This window comes from Lonchura striata, chromosome 30 (assembly GCF_046129695.1).
Source record: "Lonchura striata isolate bLonStr1 chromosome 30, bLonStr1.mat, whole genome shotgun sequence".
NCBI classification, from domain to species: Eukaryota; Metazoa; Chordata; class Aves; order Passeriformes; family Estrildidae; genus Lonchura; species Lonchura striata.
Window position 1 is genome coordinate 5,363,305 of NC_134632.1, and position 16,714 is coordinate 5,380,018.

Consider the following 16,714-nt stretch of genomic DNA (forward strand, 5'->3'; position numbering starts at 1 on the left):
TGCTGGAAATCCCAACAACTTCTCGTGGCTTCAGCAGCCCTCTGGGCTCAGCAGCTGCTGAGATGTGCCTGGAACCCAGAGCATTCCTTCTGACGGACCTGCAGCCGATGATGGTGATGATGGTGATGATGATGCAACCGTTCTTGCATCATCAGTAATGCCGGGGGGTATTGGTGCAACACTGCCTGGCTGCAGCCCAGGATGGAAACAGCAGCGTGCTGCAGGTGGCACAGAGGGCGACACAAAGGGTGACACAAAGGGTGACACAAAGGGTGACACAGATTCAGCTCCAAGTGCAGGAAAAGTGAAGTGCGGATCTGAAGTTGATGTAACCTCCCCAGCTTAGGAGCTCCCCGAAGTTCTGTCCCTCCCAGGAGGGCAGGGGATGTCACAGCTGCAGAATCACCTGCTGACGCTTCCCCTCGCTGAGGCACCTGGAGAAACCCTCTCCAGACACTGTCACACCTCGCCCGGTGACACCGCCGCGTCCCTGGGGCGTTTCTCAGCCCCGTCCCCTTTCTCAGCCCCCTCCCCCGCGGGCAGCAGGGCAGGGACGTTTTGCTGAATTGGCCCCGCCAGCCCCGGGCCCGATCCCAACGCTGCCCTGCTTTGGGAGCCATGGATGCAGATCCTCTCCCTGCCTCCCAGGCGAGCGGCAAAGCTTCTATGAACACAGGAAATGTTTCTTGCAGAAGCAGGTACGGAGCTGCACAGCAAGCCGGGCATCAGATCTCTGGTTTGGGAATTCGACTGAGACAGTCTTGGGGTGTTTTTTTGGAGGGAGGAAAAACATAAGTTTTTTAAGAGAAAAAGGAGAAATGGAAGAAGGGATGGGAAAACACAAGGAGAAATGGAAGGAGAAATAAATGGAAGGAGGAATGGAATAGAAAGAGGAGATAAAAAATTAAAAATATTTACAAAGTGGGGGAGGAAAGGGTTTAAAAAAAAAAAAAAAAAAAAAAAAAAGCGGTTTTTTTTTTCGTTCTGGCCGGATTAGGGGCAGGAGCTGCCAAGCGCGGGGGGGCCGGGCTGGCCCGAGCTCCGGGCCCCGCTCCCGGCCCGGCCCCCGCCCCGCCCGCCCCGGCACCGATAAAAGGCGGCGGCGGCGGCCCCGGGCAGCGGCTGCAGCGGAGCGGCTGCGACAGCGACAGCAGCAACACCGCAACACCGCAGCGCTCCCTGCACTGCTCCCTGCACTGCTCAGCCCTGCAGCAACACCGCAGCAACACCGCAGCAACACCGCAGCGCTCCCTGCACTGCACAGCCCCGCAGCAACGCCGGTAAGGGCTGAGAGGGGCTGCGGGACGGGACGGGACGGGACGGGACGGGACGGGACGGCACGGGACGGGACGGGACGCTGCTCAAAACGCGTGGGAGCAGCGATGTGTGCCCCGCACCGCAGCCCGGGGAGGGTGGCTCGGTCCCGGGGAGGGTGGCTCGGTCCCGGGGAGGGTGGCTCGGTCCCGGGGAGGGTGGCCGGCTCCTGGGGCACCTCGGGGACAGGGTGGGTGCTTTTTCCTGAGGCAAACCTTTAGCAAAAATCCCCGATCCCCATTTAAAGCACAGCTGCGGGTCTGCAGGGGGCTCAGGGAGCCCGGAGAGCTCCGCCACCACAGCAGCTGGATTTAACTCGTGTCCCTCTCTCCTCTCTTCCAGAAGTGACATCTAAACCCGCTGCCGCAGAACCCAGATGGAAACCGTGCACGAGCTGATCCCCTTCGCCAAAGAAATGCTCAGCCAGAAGCCCAACAGGAAGATGGTCAAGCTGTACATGCTGGGCAGCGTGCTGGCCTTCTTCGGGGTGGTCATCGGGCTGGTGGAGACCGTGTGCAGCCCCTTCAGCTCCGCGGCCAGCCTGGACGACGAGCAGGACAAGGAGAAGCCGGCGGCGCCCCGGGAGCAGCCGGTGCCGCAGAAAAGGGAGGATTTGGTGCCGGACAAGGGCAAGGCGGCCCTGCCGGGGCTGCAGAGGGCCCTGGTGACCCGGCAGCACGCGTCCTAGGCCGGCCCCCACCGCACAGAGACCCCGCTCGCCCCGGGGGTTCCAGCACGAAGAGAAGGCTCGGCTCAAGGAGACTGCCACAAGTGAAGGGTTTTATTTGCTGCTGTGCAGCAGTGGGGAAAAATACCTTTTGTTGGTATGAACCTGTGCAGGACGCACAGCACGGTTTCTTTTATTTTTCTTACGGACGCATTTTACACCGTTTTGCAAGATCAATAAATATTTTATATGGTACCAGTGCTCTCTCTTGCTGCTTTTATTTTCCAAACCTTCTCGTGCTGCTCTGCTGAGGGTTTGCTCGCGGCTCTGGCTCCTTTTGCGGGGCAGGGGGGACGCAGGGGACAGAGGAGGAGGGGGCTGCCCCTCCCCAAAAACCCCACGGAGGCTGCTCTGCCCTGCCCTGCCTGTCCCTCTGCTCCTTCCCAAGGGGGGAGGAGGTGGCACTTGTCACACGGAGGTGGCATTTGTGTCACACGGGTGCCACATGCCCCAGCTGGAGGTGGGGCTGTGCTTCAGGGGTTATGTGGGTTCAATGGCACAGATTTATCTCTGCCACGGCCACGTGTGCACAGAACTGGTTTAAAATAAATCTAAACCCCATTCTCGCCCTGGCAGTCCTCCAGCAGGCTCCAGCTGCTGCACAGCTAAAAATCCCAAAACCAAAAGCCTCCCACCTTTCCTGGGGTGCTTCACAAAGGCACCACGGACACCTGAGCGTGCAGAGTGACACTGGATTCCAGAGTCACAGGGTGTCACATGGAAAAAGCCAGAGATGGCCCAGGCAGGCTGCAGGCTGAGGAGACTGCTCCAGGCTTCAGGATCCGCTGCCAGGATCATTAGAGGACTTTCACCTATTTAAAAAATGTTCTGGGGCTTAGCAAGAATCTGTTGCATTTGGGACTGAGTCGTGTCAGTCAAAGTCTGCAGCCAGCCACGGCTGAGATCCCAACGCGCTCCAGAGGGGAGGCAGCAAACCCGCCCCGCCAGCCCTGAGCAGGCAGAAAATCCTCTTTATCTGCTCAGAGGCAGCGCAGGGCAGGAGGAGCGGCAGTCACACCTCAGCGGCGCTGCGGGATGCAGCAGCAGCGTGCCACGCTCTAAAGGCAAAACAACTGAGCCAAACACTGGATCATGGAAAATTCACAAGCCCTGCCAGACCCCAGTGCCCAATGCCAGCTCCTCCCAGAGCTGCACAACGTAAGATCAGGACCTGAAAATATCAGAATAGGCTGAAGTTCACTATTTCATTTTCATAATACACAACCCACAGTTCATTTTGTTGACAATTATTTCTGTTACCAAAACAAACCCAGCAGCACAGAGTGGAGAAAGAATCCCACCCAGTATCTGCACAAAAACTCTGCTCAAGCTTTCAAATTTCAAGTACTTTTTCCTCAATCAAAATTAGAGTTCAATTTAAAATAATATTTGAGAAATACTTCATTTAGTCCGTAACAAACCCTTTGGTCTCTGGCAAGGCTGCTGAGACAACCTTGAGGTGGTTTTTTGGATGAAGGAAAAACATAAGTTTTTTAAGAGAAAAAGCAGAAATGGAAGGAGGGATGGGAAAACACAAGGAGAAATGGAAGGAGAAGGAAATGGAATGAGGAATGGAAAGAGGAGATAAAAAATAATTTAAAAAAAATTTTTTTTTAATTGCTCCTCCCTGATACCGATGGAAGTTTCATGGGAAAACAGAATTCAGCCTGAAGGGAGCCACAGCTGAGGAAGTCCGGCGCTGCCCATCCCAGCTTTAACGAGGTGTGACATTCGCAGCAGGCAGGGAAGGCTGGGTTAAAGAATCTCCGTGTCCCGGAGCAGCGCTCCTCCGGGTGTGCCAGCCTGCCCCCGGGAAAGGGGCACTGCGAGAGGGGGAGAGGGCACCCACAGCACCCCACAGCACCCCACAGCACCCCACAGCACCCCACAGCATCCCACAGCACCCCACAGCACCCCACAGCATCCCACAGCATCCCACAGCATCCCACAGCATCCCACAGTACCCCACAGCATCCCACAGCACCCCACAGCATCCCACAGCATCCCACAGCACCCCACAGCACCCCACAGCATCCCAGAGCACCCCACAGCATCCTGCAACATCCCACAGCATCCCAGAGCACCCCACAGCACCCCACAGCATCCCAGAGCCCGGATGGCCACAGGCCCTGGGCCTATTGCAGAATAGTTTCATTATAATCACTGGGACAGAGCAGATGGGATAAGGCACAGACAGGACCAGGGAGCGGCTGGGGAGAGCCTTTAAGGCTGAGTTAAACCCAGACCCTGCGGGACAAATTCCTGGGGAGAGCCACACACTGCCCAGGGCTGGGTGACATTGCTGGGTGCCCCTGAGGTTGAGTTCTGCTGTCTGAACCTGGTTTGTTCCAGCCTGTAAAGTGACACTCTCCTGGTGCATTAAATGCTCAGGGAAAATGCAGCTGGCACAAAATCCAGTGAGGCTTTGTCTGTGGCCATCTTTCAGAGATCTGATTTCAGGCTGGAGCTGTCACAAATTCCCTCCTCCCCGGAGCTGGGGCCCTCCCCTCGGCTCAGCTGCCTCTGGATGCCTTCGGAGCCCTCGCTGCTATTTGCAGTGCGGACGCTGCATACCCCAGCGGCTGCCGGGCTAAATTTAGGGGTGCAGATAAGAGTATCAGCCTCGGCACCCAGCCCCAAGGGCACTGGGAACGTGGACAGCGGCCAAGGCTCCAAGCAGCCGCTGTTCCAACCGTGACATTTCAAGGCAGCAATTCCCAATTTGGTCACACGGAGAAAAACCACAAATTTAGGTCTTGGAAATGACTTAAACATCAGAGTAATTTCTCTGAGCCAGCAGTGTGCAGAAATGTGATGTCAAACCGAGCCAGAGCCACCCTACAATCCTCTCATCTCCCTTGGGACTGGGAGTGCATTTCCAGCCGTGTAGCTGTGCAGTGATGGGGTTCTTCTGCAGGATGTCAAGTAGAAAAGTAGAACTGGGGGTAGCCTTGATATTGTAATGGCCCTGTAAAAAAATAATTAGAGCTGTGTTCATGGCAAAGGGCACTGGCACAGCTGGGTAGGAAAAATATTATTTTAATGTCTCTGAGAAAAAGGAAAGCAAAAGGGGAAATTAAAAAAAAAAAAATAAAAAGGAAAATCCTCTGCATTTGACCCAGATTTGATAATGATTTGAAAAAAGACAAATATCACACAAAAAAAGGAAAATTAAAAAAAAAAAAAAAGAAGGGGATAAAAAAAAAAAAAAAAAGCAGTATCCAAATTCCTGCCAAGTGTTTTGAGCCTTGGAGCTGCCTGCAGAAACCTGCCCCAGCCCAGCGTGCCCTGGAACGCGCTCCTGCAGGGCTCTCCGGTTTCCAGCTTCCAATTTCCCTCTCCCGGTTTCTGCCGGGACAAGTTTCCTCCCCGAGCCGCCAGCGGGGCGGGCAGCGGGCAGGAGCATCCCCGGGAGCTCCAGCTGCCGGGCACGGAGGGACCGCGGGACCGGAATCCCTGGGGAACGGCCCAGAGTGGTGTTCAGGAGCAGCAGGGCTGGGCACGGCTCTGGGCACGGCTCTGCCACAGCGGGCACGGCTCTGGGCACGGCTCTGGGCTCTGCCCCACCAAGGCTCGGAGCAGCCGGCTCCAGAAAAGCCTTCCCCAGCCGGCTCCAGAAAAGCCTTCCCCAGCCAGATCCAGAAAAGCCTTCCCCAGCCGGATCCAGAAAAGCCTTCCCCAGCCGGATCCAGAAAAGCCTTCCCCAGCCAGATCCAGAAAAGCCTTCCCCAGCCAGATCCAGAAAAGCCTTCCCCAGCCAGATCCAGAAAAGCCTCCCCCAGCTGGCTCCAGAAAAGCCTTCCCCAGCCAGCTCCAGAAAATCCTCCCCCAGCTGGCTCCAGAAAAGCCTTCCCCAGCCGGATCCAGAAAAGCCTTCCCCAGCCAGATCCAGAAAATCCTCCCCCAGCTGGCTCCAGAAAAAGCCTTCCCCAGCTGGATCCAGAAAAGCCTTCCCCAGCTGGATCCAGAAAAGCCTCCCCCAGCCGGCTCCAGAAAATCCTCCCCCAGCCGGCTCCAGAAAAGCCTTCCCCAGCCAGATCCAGAAAAGCCTTCCCCAGCCAGATCCAGAAAAGCCTTCCCCGGCCAGATCCAGAAAAGCCTTCCCCAGCCAGATCCAGAAAACCCTTCCCCAGCTGGATCCAGAAAATCCTCCCCCAGCCGGCTCCAGAAAAGCCTTCCCCGGCCAGATCCAGAAAAGCCTTCCCCAGCCAGCTCCAGAAAATCCTTCCCCGCCAGCCTCTCCTGCTCCCCGCCCCCAGGAAAAGTTCAAAGCAAGTTCTTCGGCTGCACACAGGAAACCAAGGCCAGAAAAAGCCGCGAGTGGGAGCGAGGAGCAGCAGCACCCTGGGGGGATGGCAGCTGGGAACAAACCCTGTGGGCAGCCCCGGCCCCGCTTCCCTCCACACACAAAACAGCACTGGAGCTGCTTATACGGAAAACTGGGCTCGCCTTTATCCAAAATATTCCCTATTTCAGTCCTTCATTTTCAGCTATTTGCAACACCCCAGCCCGACCCCTCAGTTCTCGTCACCACCAGCAAGATTCCAGTGCTGGCTCTGGAATCCCCCGGTGCTCCATCCCCACGGATCAAAGAACACAGTTCTTTCCTGTCGTACTCGCAGATGCTGCACAAAGGTTGGTGGTTATTGCTTTGCTAATGCCCGTAATAAACTAAAATATCTTGAGCAGAGCCTCTCTGCCTGCCAGCCACAGACAAGATCCCAGCTGAGATACAGTTAATTACATCATTTTCTTTCCTTTTCCACAGGAATGAAATGGTTGCCCCACGATGACAGCTCAGTTTGCCCAAAGGCAGGCAGGAAGAGCAGTGGCTATGCTGGTTTTATCTGACCCAGAGTGGGCTGAGCACTTCTTGTCACAGGCAGAGTTGAGAGTGGAGCAGAAAGGCAGAAAAGGAAAAATATCATCCATAAAGCAGCAGCAAGGCCAGAGAGCAGCTGCTCTACCAAGCACAACACTGAAGTAAAGCACTCGTGCTTTAAAGATGTCATAGGAGGGCAAAGAGCCATTGGACAATTCTGTCTGGTCTGTCAGAGAGGCAAGCAGAGTGCTGTGCCCCAGGAAGGTGAGGATTCAGCCTGCAAACACAGCTTTAGTCCCAGCAGAGCAGCGAGGCTCTGGCAGGGCACACAGGAGCTCCCCCAGCCCTTCCCCAGGGCTGGAACTGCGGATGGAGACCCCAGAGCAAAGCTGGGACGAGCTTTGTCCCCACGGCACACGGCGTGGGGTTTGCTCAGCCTTGGGAGCCACAGGGCGTTCTGTGGGCTTTCCTCACCATTATATTCATCTCAAAGTCAGAACAAAGCTCTTGCAAAGCCCCAAGGAGGAGCCACGGCAGCAAGGCCACTGATTTATCTGCAGAAAACACATCCAGTGTTTCCCTGCAAAGCTCCCTGTGCCCCTTGGGGCTGAGGTGGCTGCACCCCACAGATGGATCCAGCTCAGCCCCTGCTCACAGACAAAAAAAAAGAGATTAAAAACTCAGCCCTGCCTCAGCAGAGGGTTCCTGGGGCTGTTTGGGGTGCCATGTGCTGCTGGGTCCCTGCTGCCAGCAGCCCAGGGGCAGGAGCAGCTTTGGGGAGCACGGGAGCAGCTGGGGTGTCCCTGCCCGAGCCGGGCACATCCCTGCCCGGGGCTGCAGGAGTAAAGGACAACGTTCAGCCACCTGCACTGGGCTCCCTCTGATGTTCTCCAAGTGAAACTTGACGCTGCTCAGCAAAGACACACCTCTTCCAGGGTGTTGTACAAAATTCTGCATTTTAATGTAGGACAGGAAATATGAAAAGAGCCGGGCAGAACCCAAACAGCCCCGCTGGCCAGGCCGAGCAGCAGGGAGCGAACCAAAGGCTTTGCTTGGCTCATCCATCCACCCACCCGGGATTTTCCAGGGCTCTGGAAGCCGCAGCTCCTCTGCTAACAAGTTTTTAAAGGGTCACACTGCTGCTTCCCTCAGCAGCAGCTCTGCAGAGGGTTTTTTGTTCCTTCCTTCTCTCCCGTGCTGCATTTCCTGACTCCACAGTGGGATGGGTCGCTTGCAAAAGATTCTCATTCCCTCTCTGGGATTGGTTTTGGCCTTCTGGTTTTATTCTGCGAGGGACACTTTCAAACCGGGTAAGTATCCAAAGCGAGTCTGACTTTAGGAAAAAACGACAAAAAGCCACATTTGGGTGTTTTGCGTAGAGACCGGGCAGAGCTCGGAGCACGCCACGGCCGAGCCTTTGTGTGGTGGCAGATACTGGGAATTGCTTTGACAAAGATTTAAAACCAAACTGAACAAGGCAGAAAACCTCCTGAGGGAGCAGGTGAGGCAGGGGGTGAGAGGGAGAGAGCACCGAGTGCTCCATTTCCCCATGTGCAGGAAAAGTTTTATAAACAGGGCTCGTAAGCGTTCCAAGTTTGGAGCACGCACTCAGTGGATTGCCTTTATTACAGAGTTGATAAGTTGTGCCCTGGCTTGTGGAGAAAGCTGCTGGGGGAGCCCAGAGCTGTCCCTGTGTCACTGCAGTGCCGGGGGGATGCAGCAGCTTTTCCAGGAGACGGGAGAGCCCTGCTGGTGTGGCTGCTTTGGGCTCCTTCACCTTCCAGCCAACGCCTGCCCGGAGGGGCTCGCAGCCATCGTGCTGCTTTAGGCGCAGGGCTTTGCTGCAGCGCTGGGGAAGCCACTTGGCCCTGCCTCCCCCCCAGAAATGCTGCGGGGCAAGCGGGTGATCGTGACCGGAGCCAGCACGGGCATCGGGGAGCAGATGGCTTACCACCTGGCCAGGATGGGCGCCCACGTCCTGCTCACGGCACGGACAGGGGCCAGGCTGAGGAACGTGAGTGAGAGCTCGCTCGAGGTCCTGCAGGGCTGCCCAGGACAGGGATGGGGATCCGGGACGGGGATGGGGATCCGGGATGGGGATCCGGGGCAGGGATGGGGATCCGGGACGGGGATGGGGATCCGGGACAGGGATGGGGATCCGGGACAGGGATGGGGATCCGGGACAGGGATGGGAATCCCAGAGCAGGGATGGGGATCCGGGTCAGGGATGGGGATCCGGGACAGGGATGGGGATCCCAGAGCAGGGATGGGGATCCGGGGCAGGGATGGGGATCCGGGACAGGGATGGGGATCCGGGACAGGGATGGGGATCCGGGACAGGGATGGGGATCTGGGACAGGGATGGGGATCCGGGACAGGGATGGGGATCTGGGACAGGGATGGGGATCCGGGACAGGGATGGGGATCTGGGACAGGGATGGGGATCCGGGACAGGGATGGGGATCCCAGAGCAGGGATGGGGATCCGGGACGGGGATGGGGATCCGGGACGGGGATGGGGATCCAGGACAGGGATGGGGATCCCAGAGCAGGGATGGGGATCCGGGGCAGGGATGGGGATCTGGGGCAGGGATGGGGATCTGGGGCAGGGATGGGGATCTGGGGCAGGGATGGGGATCTGGGACAGGGATGGGGATCCGGGACAGGGATGGGGTTCCCAGGGCAGGGATGGGGTTCCCAGGGCAGGGATGGGGGCTCTGGAGCAGGGATGGGGTTCCCAGGGCAGGGATGGGATCCCAGGGCAGGGATGGGGTTCCCAGGGAAGGACAGGGCTGCTGAGCCCCGCTGTCTGCAGGTGGTGCAGCGCTGCCTGGAGCTGGGGGCAGCCTCGGCGCGCTTCGTCAGCGGCACCATGGAGGACACGGCCTTCGCCCAGCACGTGGTGAGGGAGGCCCAGGCCTCGCTGGGTACGTCTGAACCTGCTCTGCACCACGCCAGCCTCCCGGCCCCGCCGTGCCTTTCACCACACGCAAAATAAAGCGGGGAGATGGGGCGAGATGGGAAAAATTCTGCCCTAATTCTGCTCCTCTCCTGCGCTGCTGCCTCTCAAACTGAACTGCACTCTCGATTTCAGCTCTGTGGCCTCCTGGCATCCTGTTGCAGTGTCACAGGCCTGGATTTCATCAGCCCAGCGCCGGGGTCCGGCAGCCGTGGCCACTGTGGCCATGGGTCACGGCACAGAAATGCACCAGCCCCGCTCCCTCTCCTCCCCGGCCCACAGAGAGCTCAGGGTGATCTCCCTCGGGACATGGCATTTGTGTTTTGGACTAAAAAATGGATCACAACAAAATATTTACTGGCAGCCACCATCCAGGCTGTATCCCTGCTCCGGAGATAACAGGCCATAGCTCTGACCCAGAAACCAGATTTCCTTGGATTGCACTTATTCTGCTCCCAGAAAATGTTGTTGTGCTGGGTGCGGCCCTCTCCCCCAGCACTGATGCCCATTTTTCTGCTTGCAGGAGGCCTTGACATGCTGATCCTTAACCACGTCGGTGCATCCTACTTTGGCTTTTTTGATGGGGACGTGGAGCACGTCCGAAAGCTCCTGGAAATCAACTTCCTCAGCTACGTGGCCATGACCACGTCAGCCCTGCCCATGCTGAAGGAGAGCGAGGGCAGCATCGTGGTGGTTTCATCCATGGCAGGTGAGTGGGCAGTGTCACCAGGCTGGTGACACGGGTCTCACTCAAAAGGCACCTGGGCTGGTTGACAGAGACACCAGGCATCCTCTGGGAGCCATAACTGCTTAGCAATAAAACCCCACCAAAACCAGCCCCAACACCCAAACCCAGATGGGGTTGGCATTGTCTTGCTGGAATTTGTTTTCTGCTCAATGCAATGGCCCCATTTTGGTTTTTGACCAGTGCTTCAGTTGAACCCCTCAGCTGCTGTGGTGGTCAGTGTCCTGGTGAGCAGCTCAGACCAGGGACAGGAGTTTCACCTTTGCTCTGTCTCTCCTCTTGGAGGATTTTTGTGGCTCCTGTGGGTTGCCCCTGCCCTGAGTAGAGATGTGAGCCACAGCTTTGGCCTTAAGAGCTGGCAGACAGCAAGAATGTTTGTAAGGCTGCTGTTCAGGTGCCAGGATGACACCTCAGTGGTAAAATCCTGTCTCTGAGGAAGGGCAAAAGAGCAGCTCAGGCAGAGCAGCCTCGTGTGCTAACACAGAACTTCACCCTGTGTCCAGGTAAAGTCGGGTTCCCCTTTACCGTCCCCTACTCTGCGACTAAGTTTGCCCTGGATGGATTTTTCAGCTCCCTGAGGCAGGAGTTCGCCATTCAGAGCATCAACGTTTCCATCACGCTCTGCATCCTCGGCTTCATCGACACGGGTAAGAGCAGAGCTGTTCCAGCCCTGCTCAGGCTGAGCACCCCCATCCCGGCTCTGTCCTGCCCCACCTCAACCTTTCACCCCTGCTGCAGCCTCTGGGGGGATCCCACCTGTCTGCCCCCAAAACAAACAGCCCCCAAAGCCATTTACTGCCCGTGCCACGTAAACCTGGGCACTGCTTCCAGGCTGGCACAGCCCAACAGACCTTCGGGTCCCACTGACCCCCATCCCCCCCCGGGGTCCCTGCATCCCCCGGGGTCCCGCTGACCCCCATCCCCCGGGGTCCCTGCATCCCCCGGGGTCCCCCTGACCCCCATCCCCCGGGGTCCCCCTGACCCCCATCCCCCGGGGTCCCCGCTGACCCCCATCTCTCGGGGGTCCCCGCTTTCCCCTCATCCCCCGGGGTCCCCCTGACCCCCATCCCCCGGGGTCCCCCTGACCCCCATCCCCCGGGGTCCCGCTGACCCCCATCCCCCGGGGTCCCGCTGACCCCCATCCCCCGGGGTCCCCCTGACCCCCATCCCCCGGGGTCCCGCTGACCCCCATCCCCCGGGGTCCCCCTGACCCCCATCCCCCGGGGTCCCTGCATCCCCCGGGTCCCGCTGACCCCCATCCCCCGGGGTCCCGCTGACCCCCATCCCCCAGGGTCCCCGCATCCCCCGGGGTCCCGTTGACCCCCATCTCTCGGGGGTCCCCGCTCTCCCCTCATCCCCCGGGGTCCCTGCATCCCCCGGGGTCCCCCTGACCCCCATCTCTCGGGGGTCCCCGCTCTCCCCTCATCCCCCGGGGTCCCTGCATCCCCCGGGGTCCCGCACTCCCTGCATCCCCCGGGGTCCCGCTGACCCCCATCCCCCGGGGTCCCGCTGACCCCCATCCCCCGGGATCCCTGCATCCCCCGGGGTCCCGCTGACCCCCATCCCCCGGGATCCCGCTGACCCCCATCCCCCGGGGTCCCCGCATCCCCCGGGATCCCGCTGACCCCCATCCCCCGGGGTCCCCGCATCCCCCGGGTCCCGCTGACCCCAGCGCGGGCCCGCAGAGCGCGCAGTGCGCGCTGCCGCGGAGGTGCTGCTGGAGCGGCCGGCGCCGCGGGACGAGTGCGCGCTGGAGATCCTCAAGGGCGCAGCGCTGCGCCGGAGGGAGCTCTACTACCGCTACAGCTCCACGCGGCTGCCGCTGCTGCTGCGGGACTGCGCCGCCGAGCTCCTCGACTACCTGGTGCGGAGCCGCTACCGCCTGCCCGCGACCCCCGGCGGCCCCCGCCCGCAGCACTGAGCCGCGGTCCCCGCAGGGTCCCCGCAGGGTCCCCGAAGGGTCCCCGGAGGGTCCCCGGCCGCCGGGAAGGTCCCCGGCCATCCCCGTTCCTGGCCGCCGCCGCCGCCGCCCGGTTCGTGATGCGCTGGCGGCACCCGCAGGGACAGAGCGGGGCCCGCAGCGGCGGCTCCGTGCCCTGCTCGCCCCGCCCGGCCGCGGGACACTAATTGTTGAGATAATTATTAAATAAAGTGTATGAACCGGACAGCTCTGCGTGTGCTGGCGGGGTTTTATCGCCTTTCTCAGCTGTTCGTGGGCACAGCTCCACTGGGCACTGCCAGGGATGCAGGAGCAGCTGCAGGTGCTCTGGGCACCTGTGCCAGGGCCTGCCCACCCTCACAGGGAACAATTCCTTCCTAATTGCTCCTTACCCCAAGATCACCCACACAAACCAGCACACACAGAGTGGGTTCTGCCCTTTAAACTTCCAGGAAATCACCCTCAAACCCATTTGCCACCTGCCCAGCAGACACAGAGCAGAATCACAACCCTGGGAAAGCTGAGGATCTTTCCTATCCATTCACTTGGCTCTTCTACTGCCTTTGGCCACCCATGGATTCCCCAACAGTGATATTTTTTAGGGGTAAGAGCCACCCAGTAAACTGCCAGTGTTATCCCAGAGGATAAACCAGAATCAGCAGCAGGGGCTGGAAAATAGAACAGCCCGATCTCTCCAGGTCTGGCTGTGAACCTGCACAACAGAGTGCTGCTCACTAAATCCTTGTGGCAGCCAGCGAGGAAGGGAAGGGTTGCTCCCGGTTTAGATGTGGAGTGGGGAGAGAGGGATGTCCACTCGTCCCATGGATGTCTGCTCGGAGGGGACACTGCTGTCCCAGCCCCCAGACTGCCACCAAACCGTGCACCACTGCTCTGCTCAGTGCGTTCCCTTCAGCTCTCTCAAAAAGCTGCCTGAGTCTCCTGGCAGGCCAAGGGTGCAAAGGGACAGCCTAAAGTCCAAAGCCACACGCTTCATTAGGTTAATGTTTGCTAAATCACCGGCAGGGCAAAGAAAAGGTCCAACAGATACCAACTTGTGTGAGATAAGAACCAGCTCCAAACTTCCCAGCCCCATTTGCAAGCTCCAGCCAGCTTCACCTCCCCGTGGGGCTCCTCCGGTCCTGCCTGTACCTCTGCAGAGGGATGGGATTGCTCCTGAAGGTTCTCATCCCTTTGCTGGGAGCAGCGCTGGCCCTTTATTTTTACTCAGCACCCGGGAACTTCAGTGAAGGTGAGTGCGGGAGAAGGAAGAGCTGCGGCAGCACCGCCAGAGGGGCGGCGTGTGCCGCGCACCGCGGCTGGAAGCGCTGGCAGAGCCAGAGCGGCAGGGAGGGCAGGTCAGACCGCCCCAGCCCGGGTCAGAGCACGGGGAAACTCGGGGAGCTGCACCGGCTCTGCCGCCACAGCGTCTGACCTCTGGAAATGACTGATTCGGGAAACAAGCGCTTTTCCCACTTCAAACATTTCATCTTTTTGTTGGCCAGCTCCCACTGCTCCTCGGCCAGGCGGGTGCAGAGCTGAAGCTTCACACGTGCACTGGGATCAGGGCTCGGACTCCAGCGGGGTCTGAGGAGGCCGGCAGGGACAGAGAGGAGACGCAGGGACAGAGAGGAGCCGCAGGGACAGAGAGGAGCCGCGGGGACAGAGAGGAGCCGCAGGGATGGGCAAGAGCCGCGGTACCCGCAGAGGGACGGCGAGCCCTGAGCCCTGCGCCTCCTCTGCAGAGATGCTCCGCGGGAAGCGGGTGATCGTGACGGGAGCCAGCAGCGGCATCGGGGAGCAGATGGCTTACCACCTGGCCCGGATGGAGGCCCACCTGCTGCTCACGGCACGGACAGAGGCCAGGCTGCAGAAAGTAAACGGCGAGCAGGGCGCGCTGGGCCGGATGGGGATACCCACCCCAGCCCGGGCACACGGGCGCTCCTGGTCCCTGCAGACCCACCCCAGGGCTTCCCCAGCACCGGCCCTTCCTGGCCCAGGACAGGAGCAGCTGGGACCGGGGTTCCACACAGGGGAGTCCATCCACGCCCGTTCTGTCCCCAGGTTGTGGAGCGGTGCCTGGAGCTCGGCGCTGCCTCCGCCCGCTACATCAGCGGCTCCATGGACAGCCCCAGCCTGCCCGAGGAGGTGCTCAGGGAGGCGGAGAACACCTGGGGTAGGTGCTGCGGAGCTGCCCCTCGCCCCCAGCGCGGCCCAGCCTCGGGAGTGCAGGTTTGGAGGCAAACCCGCTCTGCCCCCAGGTGGCCTGGACATGCTGATCCTGAACCACATCGGCCAGAGCGGCTTCACCTTCTTCAGCGGGGACGTGGGGCACGTCCGAAAGCTCATGGAGACCAACTTCGTCAGCTACGTGGCCTTGGCCACGGCTGCCCTGCCCCTGCTGAAGGAGAGCGAGGGCAGCATCGTGGTGGTTTCGTCCATAGCGGGTGAGCTCCTAACACAGCCCTTCCTCTGCCTGCCGTGGATCCCTGCTGAGGCTCCGCTTCCAAAGGCAGAGGAAGGTCCGCAAGCAGAGCTGGGGCTCAGGGTCAGCACCTGATTCAGCTCTTTGGTGCACAGCTCAAATCCTCTGGGAAATGTATCTTTTGTCCTGTCAGTCTCCTGGCAACCTCCGATCACCTTCACATGCTGCAGTGCAGGTGATTTCACAGGCACGGCCACATCCAAACACACATTTGCAATACATCCCTGCAGGGACACAAGAGCAGCATCAGCTGCTCTGGAAGGCCCTTTGTGCCATACATTACATTTTGAACATTCCTGCGTGTTTATTTCTCTCAGGCATCCATGACAGCTTATTCCAACACCCTAAATCCCAGCACTGGCAGGGCAAGAGGAGGGAGGGTTGTGCAGCTGGTGCCTGCCCAGCCCCTGAAGCCCAGCACTGTGTCTCTGCTCAGGTAAAATTGCCGGCCCTTTTACTGCTCCTTATTCTGCAACCAAGTTCGCCTTAGATGGATTTTTCAGCTCCTTGAGGCAGGAACTCATCATAGACAAGGTCAACGTTTCCATCACACTCTGCATCCTGGGCTACATCAACACAGGTGAGCTCAGCCCCCCTGGGACCCCACGGCTCAGCCCACGCCAGGCACAGCCCAGCTGAGCCCACCAGCCCCTGTGCCAGCCTGCTCTGCCACTGCTGCTGGAGCCTCCTCCTGCAGAGTCTGTGAGCTGTGGAAACAGGACCCCAACCCTTCAAAAAGTGTGCCCTGAGGCCTCTGACCCTGCCACCGCCACAGTGGACTCAGGGGAGGTCCCGTGGCCTCTCAGGAGGTGGAAAGCAAAGGGAAAATCACCTTATAATTGTTATGTTCACCGTTCTAAGCCTTGTTAAGCAGGTCTGCTCCCTGGAGTTTGTGGGTTTGAGGATGCCCTGACCCCCTGGTGAGCTGTGTCCCCCCGACACGTCCCTGTGCCCTTGCAGAGAGCGCCGTGCGCGCCGTCTCGCACGTCATCCCAGACACGCCGTCGCCCAAGGAGGAGTGTGCCCTGGAGATCATCCGGGCCGGAGCCCTGCGCCGCCGGGAGCTGCACTACCCGGCCCCGGCCGTGGGCAGCATGCTCCTGCTCCGCAGCCTCGCCCCGGAGCTCCTGGAGTCCCTCGCCCGCAGCAGCTACCGCCTGGAAAACGTCAGGAGAACGTAGTCCTGGAGCCGCGCCGGACGCCTGGGCCCGGCAGGACGGGTCTGGCTGGGAGCCCGGCTGCTTGGTGCCCTCCCACACCCGGGGCATCCCTGTGCTGAGCCCTGGCAGCCCGGGCCAGGACCCTCCAGGAGTCTGGAACGCAGCACAGAATTGTCCTTTGTGGTAACGGGCTCTTGTAGAGGGCTTTTTCCAACCAGGAACACTCAGAGAAGTCCTGCAGCAGGATCTGCTGCCAGTGCCCTGCCCACCAGCAGGGCTCCTGCTCAGCCTGCAGAAACTGTTCCCTCTGGAAAGCCACCGAAGCAGCTGAGCTGAGCCCTGGCCCCGAACCACAGTTTGGGCCAAGCAGCACAAACCACCCGAAGCCACGAGAGAGTCTCTGAATCTGGAGATTTTCTGTCACACATCCCTTCCATGCCGGTCTTTGTAGAAATAAATCCAACGTTACTTTCAGATCTCTGCTTTTCCGGGTGTTTCTTCTCCACGTGCACAAGCCAGGAGCCCTTATCAGGGCACAGCGCCCTTATCAGTGTCCAGCTGGCTAAA

At 59.6% G+C, this 16,714-nt stretch overlaps 3 protein-coding genes across 3 annotated transcripts; all 3 read left to right on the forward strand.

The window, feature by feature from the left end:
- Positions 1 to 1,115: 1,115 nt before the first annotated feature.
- Positions 1,116 to 2,236, forward strand: G0S2 (G0/G1 switch 2). Its single transcript, XM_021539479.2, has 2 exons — positions 1,116 to 1,280; positions 1,657 to 2,236. Exon 2 carries the CDS (start codon positions 1,691 to 1,693, stop codon positions 2,000 to 2,002), a length of 312 nt encoding a protein of 103 aa, XP_021395154.1. The 5' UTR covers positions 1,116 to 1,280; positions 1,657 to 1,690; the 3' UTR covers positions 2,003 to 2,236.
- Positions 2,237 to 8,085: 5,849 nt separating this feature from the next.
- Positions 8,086 to 12,487, forward strand: LOC110475377 (11-beta-hydroxysteroid dehydrogenase 1). Its single transcript, XM_077789035.1, has 6 exons — positions 8,086 to 8,173; positions 8,747 to 8,887; positions 9,628 to 9,789; positions 10,345 to 10,530; positions 11,070 to 11,213; positions 12,252 to 12,487. Exons 1-6 carry the CDS (start codon positions 8,086 to 8,088, stop codon positions 12,485 to 12,487), a joined length of 957 nt encoding a protein of 318 aa, XP_077645161.1.
- A 1,048-nt stretch (positions 12,488 to 13,535) lies between these two features.
- LOC110475385 (11-beta-hydroxysteroid dehydrogenase 1) lies at positions 13,536 to 16,623 on the forward strand. Its single transcript, XM_021539481.2, has 6 exons — positions 13,536 to 13,754; positions 14,248 to 14,378; positions 14,567 to 14,678; positions 14,764 to 14,949; positions 15,424 to 15,567; positions 15,948 to 16,623. The coding sequence occupies exons 1-6, from the start codon at positions 13,667 to 13,669 to the stop codon at positions 16,166 to 16,168; spliced, it is 882 nt and encodes a 293-aa protein (XP_021395156.1). The 5' UTR covers positions 13,536 to 13,666; the 3' UTR covers positions 16,169 to 16,623.
- The last annotated feature ends 91 nt before the right edge of the window (positions 16,624 to 16,714 follow it).